The following is a 13,884-nucleotide window of genomic DNA, read 5'->3' on the forward strand; positions in this document are numbered from 1 at the left end:
TCTTACTCCAGTAAAGACATACGTGAAAATGAGAAAGAAAAGGAGAGGTCAAAGTTTCGGAAACGGAACAAACGAGATTTTACCAGACGCATGCTGGCCGGACTGAGGCAGTTTGGTAACTTCCCAATTCCCCCGCATGCTGCTAGGAATGATGTTCTGGCAGCCTTGGCACGTGAGGCTGGTTGGACAGTTGAGCCCGACGGCACCACTTACCGACACTCTCCTATGATCCAAAATCAACAAAATTTGGAACTTATTCAGCGAGGTCGGGTGATAGTCCATTATCATCCAATCCTTTGAAGAAGTGCTTACAAGAAGGGAAACATAGAAATGGAAAGCTGTCTTTAGCACACGTAAAACCAGCTCTTTCTGTTGCTCATGTTGATCATAATGGATCCAAGGAGATCAATTCGAAAGGGTATTCCAATGTAAAATTGTTCGAAGTGGTGGGAAGTAGAAGAAACGGGTTTAATAATCAGTCAAAGGAAGGCCAACCAAATATTGTCAATGAGTTCAGAAAGGGTTGTTACACGATTTTTATCGAGAACCTTTCAGAGAAGATCCATTGGAAGAGACTTGGATCTATATTTGGCTCACATGGTCAAGTTATTGATGCATTCATTCCCAAAAAAAGAAACTCGAAAGGGTTTCTCTTTGGGTTTATTCGCTTTGTTACAATTGAAGAAGCAAGGACAGCGATTTCTAAGATGAATGGTAATCATATTTACGGCAACAAAATTAGAGTCTCTCTGGCTATATATAAACCTAGACAGTCTTTCTGGCGAAAGTCCTCGACAGCTGTTCAAAGTAAGTCTGGGATGGAAGATCTTCTGAGGTTTAAACACTGTGAAGTTGAGGGTGCTGTGGACGAAGATAAACTTCAAGTGTTGAACAACTGTCTTGTTGGGTGGTGCAAGAACTTTATCAGGATTGGTAATCTTGCTAACCAAATACAAGCCAAAGGACTAGCGGGTTTCACGCTAATGAGAGCTGCTGGAAATGTAGTTCTAATGGTTTTTGAGGACTCGGATTTGTTGAGAAGCGTGAAGAAAGATAAGTTAGAGACTCTTGCAGAATGGTTTTCCAAAGTGGAAACTTGGTCAGAGAGTCTTGTGGTGGAGAGTCGGCGCGTGTGGTTAGTTTGCGAAGGTCTTCATTTTCACGCTTGGAATTGGGATCCTTTCAAAAACATAGCTACTAAGTGGGGGAAAGTTAATAGCAATTGATAACAGTTGTGAGTTCCCTTCGTCTTTTGACCGGGCTAAAATTCAAATACTCACAAATGCTCAAGGGAGAATTGATGAGTTGTTAGAGTTGAAGGTCGGGGATAATTTTATTCAAAATCTTGGTGCATGAAGTTGACCCTTCCTTCAAACCTAATTCTTGGGTCCCTGAAGATTGCGATATCTCTTTAGAACTTGTTCCTCCAATTGGACTGTGATTGTTTGACAGCTGTATTCAGAGGCGTTTTTTTAGTTTGTGGTTGTAATTGTTGGTTTTTGTTTTGCTATGTTATCTTACATCTTGAGGTGTATTTTAGAAATAGGGTTATTGTCTTAGGGGCTTTTTGTTTGAAGATGTAAGATTTTTAGGTGATATGGTCTGTATTGGTTTTTATTCCCCTTTGAGGGTTCGGTGTTACCACTTGTACTTAGTCTTCTATTTAATAAAATATGAGGTACTCTTTTCTCCCTTCCAGTGTTCTTCAACATACTTCTAAGTATGTGGAAGAATAAGAAGGGAGTTTTTAATGAGACCTCCAACTTCTATCAAAAAAAAAAATATCAACTATATTTTGCTTAATAAAGAAATATAAATCGTTACCATGAGTTTGGTATTTTGATTTATTTTTCCTCCGAATGAATTTGGCCTTTATATTTTTGTCATTCTTTTTTAATATAGCTGGATGTTTCTTTCCTTTCTTCCCACCACCTGATCTCTTCGTTAGCAATATATATTTTGAATCTTACAAGTTTCTAATGCAGGTCTATTGCATGGTTGCACATCCTTTACAGCCTCATCTTGTTGCTACTGGGACTAATGTTGGTATTATTGTCAGTGAATTTGATGCTAGATCACTTCCTCCTATAGTTCCTTTCCCAACTCCAGCTGGAAGCCGAGAACATTCTGCTGTCTACATTGTTGAAAGAGAACTGAAGCTGTTAAACTTTCAGTTGTCTAATACAGCAAACCCTTCACTTGGAAATAACGGTTCGTTATCTGAAACAGGAAAGTTGAAGGGAGATTCACTTGAACCATTGCATGTGAAGCAGGTTAAAAAGAACATTAGTACACCTGTTCCACATGATTCTTATTCAGTTCTTTCTATAAGCAGTTCTGGAAAGTAAGTAATCTCTGACTTTTGCTATTGCCCAAAAAGGAAAAAATGTGACTTTTGCTTCAACATGTCTATGTTGCTTTACTAAGTTCATCTTCAAACAACCTGTAGTAGATGATCATGGATGCATGGTTCATTTACATATTTGAGACCAGTTTGGACTCTTATACCTCTTGTTATCTCCTCCCATTCTAGGAGAGGAAAAACAAGAAACATCTATTGTGTTATTCTCATGTACCTGTCAACTATAAATGCAGCCTACATTGTTCATGTATGCTCACATGTTGTATTATTGGGCGGGGAAACTTCAGTTGGAATGCATTTATAATGTGCCATCAATTCTTAGTGTAAACTTATGTGCAGGTATCTTGCAATTGTGTGGCCCGATATTCCTTATTTTTCAATCTACAAAGTTAGCGATTGGTCTATTGTTGATTCTGGGAGTGCAAGGCTTCTGGCTTGGGATACATGTTCTGACAGATTTGCTATATTAGAGTCTGCATTACCTCCTATAATGCCCATTGTTCCCAAGGGCAGTTCATCAAAAAAAGCTAAAGAAGCAGCTGCGGCTCAAGCTGCTGCATCAGCTGCTACTGCTGCTTCTGCTAATGTTCAAGTTCGTATTTTGCTGGACGATGGAACGTCGAACATATTAATGAGGTCCATTGGTAGCCAAAGTGAACCGGTATCTTGATCTCCTTGCTTAGTGTTTACTGTTTTATCATTTCATTAGAGTTAGGTTTATTCTTCATGCATATGTTCTTTGATTATGAAGAAAGATGGTTTCTTAGTTGTATGTAACAATCTCTCCCACAATTTTTGTTGTCCTTAACAAATTGTTTTGTTTCCTATTAAGTAGATGAATTTTATAAACCATATTAGGCATGTTTTTCATTCTATATGAAAAATAAATGGTCTATGATATTTTAGGTTGTTGTCAATTATTGTTAGGATTTTCACTGTCTTGTTGGTAGAGTTGATACTTCAAGTATTAATTAACACTTACAAGATTTCGTACCTGTTAAATTTGCATTTGTTTCTCAGTGTTCTACTTCCTTGATTGCTGCATTCTACATGGATAGTTTCCCATCTTAACTTGAAAATTTCTCTACTTAGGTCATTGGAGTGCATGGAGGGGCATTACTTGGTGTTGCCTATCGAACACCTCATAAGATTAGTCTTGGTGCTGCAACTGCTATATCAACAATTCAGTCTATGCCGTTGTCTGGATTTGGAAGTAGTGGTTCTTTTGCTACTTTTGTTGATGGATTCTCTTCTCAGAGATCTCCTGCTGAGGCAGTGCCTCAAAACTTTCAGCTTTTCAGGTGAAAGTAATCATTACCATGCATGTCTTGAACATGATTTTGTTGTTGGCTATAAATGTACTGCTTTTATTTGGGCTTCCGGACACCATGCTGTTGCCCAAATTATGTAAGCATACACTTGACCAAATATCATATCCAGTGCACAAGGCTCCTACTATGAGTTGGGTCTACAGAAGGTCCTAATTATGCACCCTTCCCTCTATTTACTTAGAGAGTTTGTTTTCAGGGTTTGGACAATGACCAAGCGATAGTGAGTAGACACTTAACCATTGGCTATGCACAATTTGTACGACGTACACTTTACTCTAGCATTTTGAGACTACGTTTAAATTCTTCTGACATCATAAAGTCTATGAGAATCAACTGTTTTATAATGTTTGTAAAGAAAGTATGTATATGTTCATCTATCTTTGTGTAAGAACATATGTGAGATACAAGTGAAAGTGCTATTTGTAGAAATCAGAGTAAGTCTTTGTATTTTCTTATTAATTTTTTTTATAGGAATAGTAGGCCTCAATAAAACCCCCTTCGTGATTAATAGAACTTAAAAATAGCTCCTTAATCCGCAAAAGGAGGAAAAGAGTGCCCTAGGATTTCATAAGCCTCAAATATAACAAAGTAATACAAACTAATCTCCCTCAAGAGATACAAAACCAGAAGGAAACAACCCTTAACAGAACATTATTCAACCAATACCAGCCTTAGCTAGGACATCCGCCTCTATATTGGCTGTCCTACTAACCCAACTAATAAAACCTTCATAAACACTAAGCTTTTGAATAATGTCTTTAACAATTTGTACATAAACAACAGGACAAGAAACCACATCCTTAACCCAGCCAATTGCCACCTTACTATCACTCTCAATAATCAATCTATCTTTAAACCTATGTCGAATAGATTCATAAAAATCTAAACCCTTTAGGATAGCCTTCAATTCCATTAAAGTTGGGGCCCCCGGACCAGCAGGCTCTTTGAAGGAGCCAAGAATCGAACCAGACATGTCTTTCAAAATACCACCTAAACCACTCATCTTCCAATCACTCGAAGTAGCCGCATCCACATAAAGTTTAATAAAACCCTTTGGAGGAGGGGACCGAGGAAACATGGTTGAAATCCTATTAGAATGAGACGAGTAGGAATCCACTAAGGGTCGGTCAGCAATAAGGTCATCCTTGGAAATAGTAATATGAGTTTCCTTAGCTAGAAACCATGAAGCAAGCCTGCACCTTGCTAGAAAGAAAATCTCTGCTCGATCAAGCTTCCCTCCTTCAAACACTATAAAATTCATGGTCTTCCAAATTGTCCATAAGACAGCTCCAGGGATAAATGACCAGATAAGAGAGTTGGTCTTCAAGTCATTCCAAGCCAATAGGAATCTTTTAGCATCTTCATGAAAAACAGACTGAAAATTCCAATATCCCAAGAATTTCATCCAAATTGGCCATACAACCGAACAGGAAAAATATAAATGCGATGAAGACTCTTCTTCTAGATTACAAAGAGAACACAAAGTATCATTTATGCCTTGAACACCTCTCTTAACCAGAGATGCCTTCACTGCCAACTTCTTTAAGATAACTTGCCAAAGAAAAGTCTCTACTCTTGGAGGCAACAGACCCAAACAATAGACTTCCAAAATTTAGCTTCCTCCGAATCGGGAGAACTCGAATAAGATAGATTGACACATGATTTCACAGTGAAAACCCCTTCTCCAGTCCCCTTCCAAAACAGTCCATCAGCAGCATCAGCCGAAATAGAAAAATCAGAGATAACAACCATCAAATTTGCCCATTGCTCAAATTCCCAGTCATTCAACTCTCTCCTCAGCTGAACGTTCCAAAACCAGCCCCCTGAACTGAACTCCCCAAACTGAAATAATCTTCCTGCTTTGTTCACTGCAATAGAAAATAGTCTAGGGAACAATACCATCAAAGGATGATCCATTGCCCAATTGTCTTGCCAAAACCGAATGTTCCTCTCATTGCCAATTTTATAGATATATTTACCTCTGATACTACAGCCCAACGAATCAGCTTTATAATGATTACTCACCATAGCTCTCCACATCTAAGAAAATTTAGGAGAAACTTTACTGTCGAACTGCATCAAGGAAGGGTCCAATTTATATTTGATGCAGAGCATTTCCCTCCAAACCGCCTCCCTCTCAATAGTAAACCTCCAAGCCCACTTTTCCAAAAGTGCCCTATTCACCACATTTAAATTAGGAACCCCCAAGCCTCCTTCAATTTTTGGTTTACAAACGTCGGACCAGCTTACCCAATGGATCTTTTTCCCATCTCCACCACCCCATAAAAAATTAGACATAATAGAATTTAGAGTCTTGTAAACCGAAGCTGGAACCTTGAACATTGCTAAAAAGTATAAAGGGAGTGAGCTTAGTACTGATTTAATTAGAACTAGCCTGCCTGCCAGTGACAGAGATGAGCCTTTCCAGCCCACTAACCTCTTATTAAAGCTTTGAACCACTGGATCCCATAGAATGTTGGAGTTCCTATGTGGACCTAGAGGGAGTCCCAAATATTCTGAGGGAAAAGAACCCACTGAACATCCAATCATAGCTGCCTAATCCTTAATTTCCTCTTCCTTTAAGTTCACCCCAAATAATTTACACTTCTTTAAATTCAGCTGAAGACCAGAAATAATCTCAAACACCCGAAGCACCCTCTTTACATTTAAGATCTATTTTTTCGACGCACCACAGAACATAATAAGGTCGTCAGCAAATTGCAGATGAGTTAAATTAAAATTCCTCTCCTATTTTCTAATGACCAAACCCGAAAAAAGCCCTCCTGAAACAACCTTAAGTATTAATAGATTCGAGAGTTCCCCAACTATATTGAACAACAATGGAGACAAGGAGTAGCCCTGCCGAAGACCCTTCGCCATTGGAATTTCCTCGGTAGGAACCCCATTCACCAAAACTGAAACAGTTGCTGATGTGATACATTTCGAAATCCAACCTATCCATATAGAACCAAAGCCCATTTCCTTCATTATTTTGAACAAAATAGGTCAGTCAAGAGTATCATATGCCTTCTTGAAATCAGCCTTAAAAACACAACCTTTTAAACCATTCTTCCTCCAAAAGTCAATCCCTTCATTGGCTATAAGAGAACAGTCCAGGATTTGCCGACCGGGAATAAAAGTGAATTGACTTGGACTGATCAAATCTGAAATGCAGCTCCTAAGTCTTCTTGACAGACATTTAGAGAGTATCTTATACAATCCACCAACTAAGCTTATAGGTCTAAAATCGTCCAGACCACCAATGTTTGAAATCTTTGGAATAAGAGTGATGAATGTGTGATTTACTCCGTGTTCCCATTCCTTCCCTAAGTAAAAATTATGAAAGAATTTCATAATATCTACCTTAAGGACCTGCCAAAACCTCTTGAAAAATCCCAGATTAAAGCCATCAGGACCCGGAGCTTTGTTACTACCACAAGACTTCACAACATTCCAAACTTCCTCCTCAGAAAACTCATGCTCTAAGAACTGATTATGCTCCAAATAAATTCTGGGAAAATCCAGATGAAGAGTTTTAACAAGGGAAGCAGTTGATATGGTTAATTCTCCTTTTGTTTTTACTCCTCAGTTCTCGAAGGCGGTTGAGGAAGCGATGGTTACATGGGAAGTATGTAAAGTTCTAGGAATTTCTTTCAAAGATGGGAAGAAGGCTTTTTTGGACAAAATTATCAACCTTGAAGAGGGTTCGGCTGAGAGTAGGGAACAGGGGAAGTCAGGGGTTTAGTCTCTATTTCTCTGTTGACTAGCTATAAGGATTTGGTGTAGATCTTCTTGTTATGATAAATGTCAACATTATTTCTTGGAATGTAAGGGGTCTTGGAAAAAAGGAAAAGTCAAGAGTTGTAGCTAATTTGGTGAAGAAGAATAAGCCGAACTTGATTCTAATTCAAGAAACAAAACTAGAAACTGTTTCTTTGGCTCTTAGAAGAAGGATAGGGGGGAGATTCCTTAGAGGAGGGATTGTTGCGCCAGCAGTGGGATCTGCTGGTGGATTGATGATTATGTGGAATGAAAATGATTTTGAAGTTTCGAACAGCCATCTTAATGGCAGATTCATAGCAGTCTTTGGGAAGTTCAGAAATTCAAGTGAAGAGTGTCTGATTATCAATGTATACAGTCTATCAATTGAAGCAGAAAAGGAAGATTTTTTCAGGGAATTTGGAGTTTGTTTCGGCTCAAAATATGTTAGTGTGCATTGGGGGAGATTTTAATGTGTATCTTGATCCGGACGAGAAGTTGGGAAAATCACAAAACTGGCATTCTATTGATTTATTTAGAAACTTCTTACAGCAATCACATTTAATTGATCTACCTTTGGTGGTAGGAAGGTATACTTGGTGCAATAATAGAGAAGACTCGACTTGGGAAAGACTAGACAGGTTCTTAATCTCAGGGACGTTTCTGTCATGTTTTCCAAATGTAGTGCAAAGTCTCTTGCCTAAATCCCTATCTGATCATAATCCAGTCTCATTAGAGGACAAAGCTGTTAATTGGGGACCGAAACCATTCAGGTTTTTTAATTATTTACTAGAGGAGGAAGGATTTGAGGAATTGGTTAAATCTTCAATGCTTGCTATGAGGGGGAGAAATAATAAAAGGGGTATTTTCAGTATCTTAAAAGGTACTAAAAATTCAATCAGAAATTGGTCCAGCAGTAAATTTATTGGGATCCCTGAGTCGATTTCTGATTTAGAGAGGAATATTAATGAATTGGATCTTAAAGCTCAAGGTGGAATTCTTTCGAAGCAGGAGTGGGATCAGTTGAGGTTGTGTAGGACAAATCTATGGAGGTTGTATAGGACAGAAGAAAGCATCTGGTTTCAGAAGTCAAGGGCGAGATGGATCAAGGAGGGGGATAGGAACACAAGGTTTTTTCATCTGTCTGCTCTGAACAGAAGCAAAAGAAATGAAATCTTAAGCTTGAAGATAAATGGGAGTGTGGTTTCAGATCCTCAACAATTAAAGGTACATATTTCAGAATTTTTCAAGGCAGCCTATAATTCCAATTCAACATTGGAAACGGAGGATTTACTACTGGATTTTGCTAAGCTATCAGGGGATCAGTCTAAGAAGCTTGAAGAGCACTTCTTAGAACAGGAAATTTGGCAAGCTATAGTTTCATCAGACAGCTCTAAAGCTCCAGGACCAGATGGTTTCACCATGGGTTTCTTTAAAAACTGCTGGTCGATTTTAAAGGAGCACGTGTTGAAATTTTTTGAAGATTTCTATTTTGGCAGGAAATGGGAGCACGGTATAAACCATGCTTTTATCACACTTATTCCGAAGAAGCTTAATCCGGACAGTGTAGAGGAATTTAGACCAATCAGCCTTGTAGGCAGCTTATACAAGATACTTTCTAAAGTTCTATTGAAGAGACTGAGTTGTTGTGTTGGTGATATTATTAGTCACTCTCAGTTTGCGTTTATACCAGGGAGATAGTTGCTGGATTGTGCTTTTATAGCAAACGAAGGGATTGATTACTGGAGGAAAAAAGGGTTAAAAGGGGTTGCCTTCAAAGTAGATTTTCGTAGGGCTTATGATTCCGTGGAATGGCCAATTTTAATCAGAGTAATGTCAGAGATGGGTTTTGGTAAGAGATGGTTGTCGTGGATATCTCAGTGTATTTCAACAGCTTCGATCTCAGTTCTCGTAAACGGGTCTCCATCGGAAGAGTTCCACATGGCCAAAGGACTTAGGCAAGGGTGCAGTTTATCTCCGCTACTGTTTAACATTGTAGGTGAGCTGCTTAATTTGATGATATCTAAAGCAGTGGACAGGGGTCTGTTTCAAGGCTTTGTTATTGGGGAATCTGAAAATTCTGTTCGATTGACACATCTACAATTTGCAGATGACTTGATCATCTTCTGTCAAGCATCTCTCTCCCAGATTAAAAATGTCAAGAGAGTATTGAGGATTTTTAGTGTTATGACAGGGTTGCATCTTAATCTAGCTAAGAGTAAGCTATTTGGTATTAATGTGGAAGAGGAAGTTTTATCAGAATGGGCATCTTCGGTGGGCTGTTCTATTGATTCTCTTCCAACAGATTACTTGGGACTTCCTCTAGGTGCTAAGAAAAACTCAGAAGCCTTATGGGATCCAGTTTTCAAGAATTTTAGTTCCAAACTAGCCGGCTGGAAAGCTAATTGTCTCTCATTGGCGGGCAGGACAGTTTTATTAAAGTCGGTGTTAACATTCCTACCAATATTCTTCTTATCTCTTTTTAGAATGCCTTGTAAAATTGGTAAGAAGCTTAATTCTTTAATGGCCAGTTTCCTATGGGGGGATAATGAGGACAAAAGGAAGATACACTGGGTTAATTGGAAATTAGTCTGCACGCCTCTAAATTGTGGTGGCCTTGGTGTTCTTGATGTGAACCTATCTAATCAGGCTCTTTTGGGAAAATGGGTGTGGAAGTTCGCCAATGAAAAAAATACTTTGTGGAAAAGTGTGTTATGCTGCAGGCACAAGGTAAGTAGTAATTCCATGTCTATTTGTAAGGTTTTTTCGCCCAAATCTTCTTGGATTTGGAGAGGGATTGCCAACAATTTCTTGAAGAACGACTCGGAGGGTGAACGTTTCAGATCTAACTCCAAGTTGAAACTGGGAAATGGAAAGCCTATTGCATTTTGGACGGATTCATGGGCTGATGAGTCTCCTTTAAAAAATCTTTTCCCTAGAATGTATGCGTTGTCAACAAATGGGGTATGGTTGCTGAGTTTGGAAGTTCAGATTCGAACGGTTGGGTGTGGAACATCGATACCAGAAGGAATTTGTGTGACTGGGAGTTGGATCAGTGGCTGGATTTAATGACAAAACTGAAGGACTTTAAACTGACTGATTCAGTTGAAGACTTTCTTTCTTGGTCTGCAAGCGGGGATGGACTGTTTTCAGTGAAGTCTTGTAGAAAGGAACTCGGCAAGGTGTCTGGGGAGTCTGATTTATGGGTAAAAGGGGTGTGGCAGGGTTTATCTCCTCCTCGTGTTGAAGTCTTCCTGTGGCAGCTAGCTCATCAGAAAGTGGCAGTGAGAGAGGAGTTGGTGAAAAGAGGTTTGCAGCTAGGGGATGAAATTCTATGTCCGTTTTGTAAAAAACAGGTGGAATCAGTTCATCATTTATTTATTTCGTGTGATGTTGTTTGGGAACTTTGGAACAAGATAGCAAGCTATTGGGATATAGCCTTAGTCCTTCCAAAGGATCCACCTTCTTTGCTATGTTCTTGGGGTGAGCTGAGGGGGAAATCGTTGATTTGGAAATTTATCCCGGGAGTAGTATTTTGGTCGATATGGAAAGCTAGGAATGCAATGGTGTTCGAAGGTTCCCCCTTGGATAGGATGTCTCTGTTTTTTATTGCTAGATTCAGGTTATCTAAATGGTTTCTAGCCAAGTATCCTAAGTGTCCTATTCAGGAGGATGTGCTGATTGGTGATCCATCTCTTGCAGATGGTATTAAAGCTCGCAACATTTACAATTTTCAGGTTTCTCGCTGGATTCCACCCCCTATGGATTTTTGAAGATGAATGTCGATGGAGCTGTTTAGACTTGATGGCTCAAATGGAGGTATAGGAGGTATTTTGAGAGATTGGAATAGCAACTCCCTTCTGACTTTTTCAGAAAATGTAGGTCAGGGTCCCCCGCCGGTTGCTGAGTTAAAGGCTATTAAGAGAGGCATTGAAATCTATATGTCTTCTTGTTGGGTTAAGGTTGGAAGGTTGATTGTGGAAAGTGACTGTAAGTCGGCTGTGGAATGGGTCCATACCCCAGCTTTGGCCCCTGTTTTTATCCTCCCATTAGTTAAAGAGATTTCATATTTTATCTCGGACAGGGTGCACTCAATTAGACTGATTCCAAGGGTGTGTAATGGGGAGGCTGATAGTTTAGCAAAGATGGGAATTGGTTGATGTTTAGTCGTTTCCAGTGCGTTTTATCGTTTGAGTTTAGGTTTTTGGTTCTGCTGAGTACCTTAGTCTGTTGTGTTTTTTCAATATGGTGTTTATGTTAAATCTTATGTAATTTCGGAGGAGTAATAAAGTTTCTAAGGCACTCTTTTCCTCCTTCTTTGATCAAGAAGGAGGTTTTTAAGGAGGCCTGTCATTCTTATCAAAAAAAAAAAATTATAGATCTTAAAAAAATACTCTTTAACTATGGCCTTAATTGCAGTTGGATCTTCAACTGTTTCCCCTTTGAAATTTAGAGCAAGTAGAGCATTCCTTTTGTTCCTAATCGTAGTACAAGTATGGAAGTATTTAGTATTACGATCCCCATCTTCAATCCAATTAGTTCTCGAGTACTAAAACCAGATCTGCTCCTGAATCTTGTGAAGCTTCCACAATTTTGCTCTAAAATTTTTCAACTCTGTTAATACCTCACTGTCGACAACACCTTGCTTCTGTTGAATATCATCCTCTATCAACGAAATTTTCTTCTCTAACTCAGAAATCAAAGCTCCTGGATACTTATCTTTGTTTCCAGACCACTTCTTAATTGCATGTTTGGTGTTCCTCATCAGACTAAAAACGCCTGCCTTCTTCTGACTATCCTTACCACTCTGAATAGAAGAAACAACCAGATCCTCAAAACCTTCCTCATCCATCAAATAATTGAATAACCTAAACGGTTTTTGTCGAAACAATTTTTTTCCTTAAAAGGTGAAAAGGTGAGATTTTGAAAACCACATCAATTTCTAACTTATCTCTTTCAATTGGTTTTTAATTTAAAAACAAATGCGATTTAAAAACCTCTCGTTTCAACAAAATTTTAAATTTTCTTTACGATCGAAAAATACGATTCGAAGAGTCGCCACCAATCTTTGATTAGGGCGTGATTGGGCACCCAAAAATGTTGTCATTTTAAATAAAAATTAATTTTAATTAAAACAACAAATTGAGGTATGCGTTACCAAAAAATGAGTTCGGGAGTCGGTTACGTGTGGGGAAGGATTAGCACCCCTACAACGCCCTAAATCGGTACCTAGTCGATTAATTAACGTCTTTGCAATGAACTTTATAAATTCAAACTTAATTTGATTTTTGATCTCATAAAACAAAGATGTAAATTTAAAAACATTCAAAAGCATTCAAATAAATTAAATTAACATTACCGAGTCGTTTTAGAAAGATAAAGAGTGTTCGCTTATTTACAAATATCGAGACCAGATCTTAAAAGCTATAACAACCTTTTCTCGATAAATTTAAATAAACGAACATTTCCTTTTCTTTCGTTCCCAAATTTTAGGTGACGAATCAATTTTTGGTTTCACTTTCGGGATACACTTTTAATTTAAAATGGTTAAAATGACTCTAATCAGTTAAGACAAGTCACTCAAGACAATTTTAAATTAAAAGGGTATTACCTTTAATCCAATTATGTACTAACGTCAAGTTATGCAAATGAGGATATCATACAAATTGTACAAAATTGATGCAGGAATGAACTCATGTGATCCTTAAATTAATTATTCGCATGCTCATACAAATACATACATAAAAATTTCAAGGTAAACTTATAAACATCCTAACATAACATTCATGGATACTTTCCATATTAACAAATTAATTAATTAGTTATACACAATTGAATATAAGGTAATTGAAGAGTACTTGCAAAATTAGCATACATATGCGCAATAAAAAAACAGTAATCCAATTTAAAAGGTAAATATATTTAGAATTACAACAGTGAATTTAGCCAAAAAGAAATGACTCACGAATCACAAACATACTCCTATTTCAGGTACCCTAGCCACGATTTATCCATTAACAAACAAGCTTGATAAGTGATTACATTGTCAAATAACAAAAAATACAAGGTACATTTGAAAAAACATAATTGAAGAAAAATATAAATTTAGGACTAGAATAAAAATGTGCTAAAAATAAATAGACAAGATTATAAATATGCAAATTTCAACATAGGGACCAAAACCAAAAAAATAATAATAATAATAATTAAAAGTGAAATGTCTAAAAACAGAAGAAATTAGATAACTAATATTTGGGACCAAAATGCAAATAAACGCTAAAATAGAGGGATTTAATAACAGTTTTACCATAAAGACTCGGTGGCTAAACGGATAATTTACCCAAATTCTATTATATAAAATCTAACTTAAACTAAACCTAGACTAACCTAAGCCTAAACACACACAGCCGTTCTCTCTTCTCTACTCTATCT

The 13,884-nt window shown here is 37.8% G+C and overlaps 1 protein-coding gene across 1 annotated transcript in view; it reads left to right on the top strand.

Annotated features, from left to right (window-relative positions):
- The window catches only part of LOC120150435, a 56,012-nt gene that overhangs the window by 4,810 nt on the left and 37,318 nt on the right, over window positions 1-13,884 (top strand). Inside the window, exons 10-12 of the mRNA XM_039163124.1 lie at window positions 1,986-2,344; window positions 2,702-3,023; window positions 3,455-3,663. Coding sequence (XP_039019055.1) covers window positions 1,986-2,344; window positions 2,702-3,023; window positions 3,455-3,663 — 890 coding nt within the window. The remainder of the gene's footprint in view (window positions 1-1,985; window positions 2,345-2,701; window positions 3,024-3,454; window positions 3,664-13,884) is intronic.

This window comes from Hibiscus syriacus, unplaced genomic scaffold (genome assembly GCF_006381635.1).
Source record: "Hibiscus syriacus cultivar Baekdansim isolate YM2019G1 unplaced genomic scaffold, ASM638163v2 tig00111022_pilon, whole genome shotgun sequence".
Lineage (NCBI taxonomy): Eukaryota > Viridiplantae > Streptophyta > Magnoliopsida > Malvales > Malvaceae > Hibiscus > Hibiscus syriacus.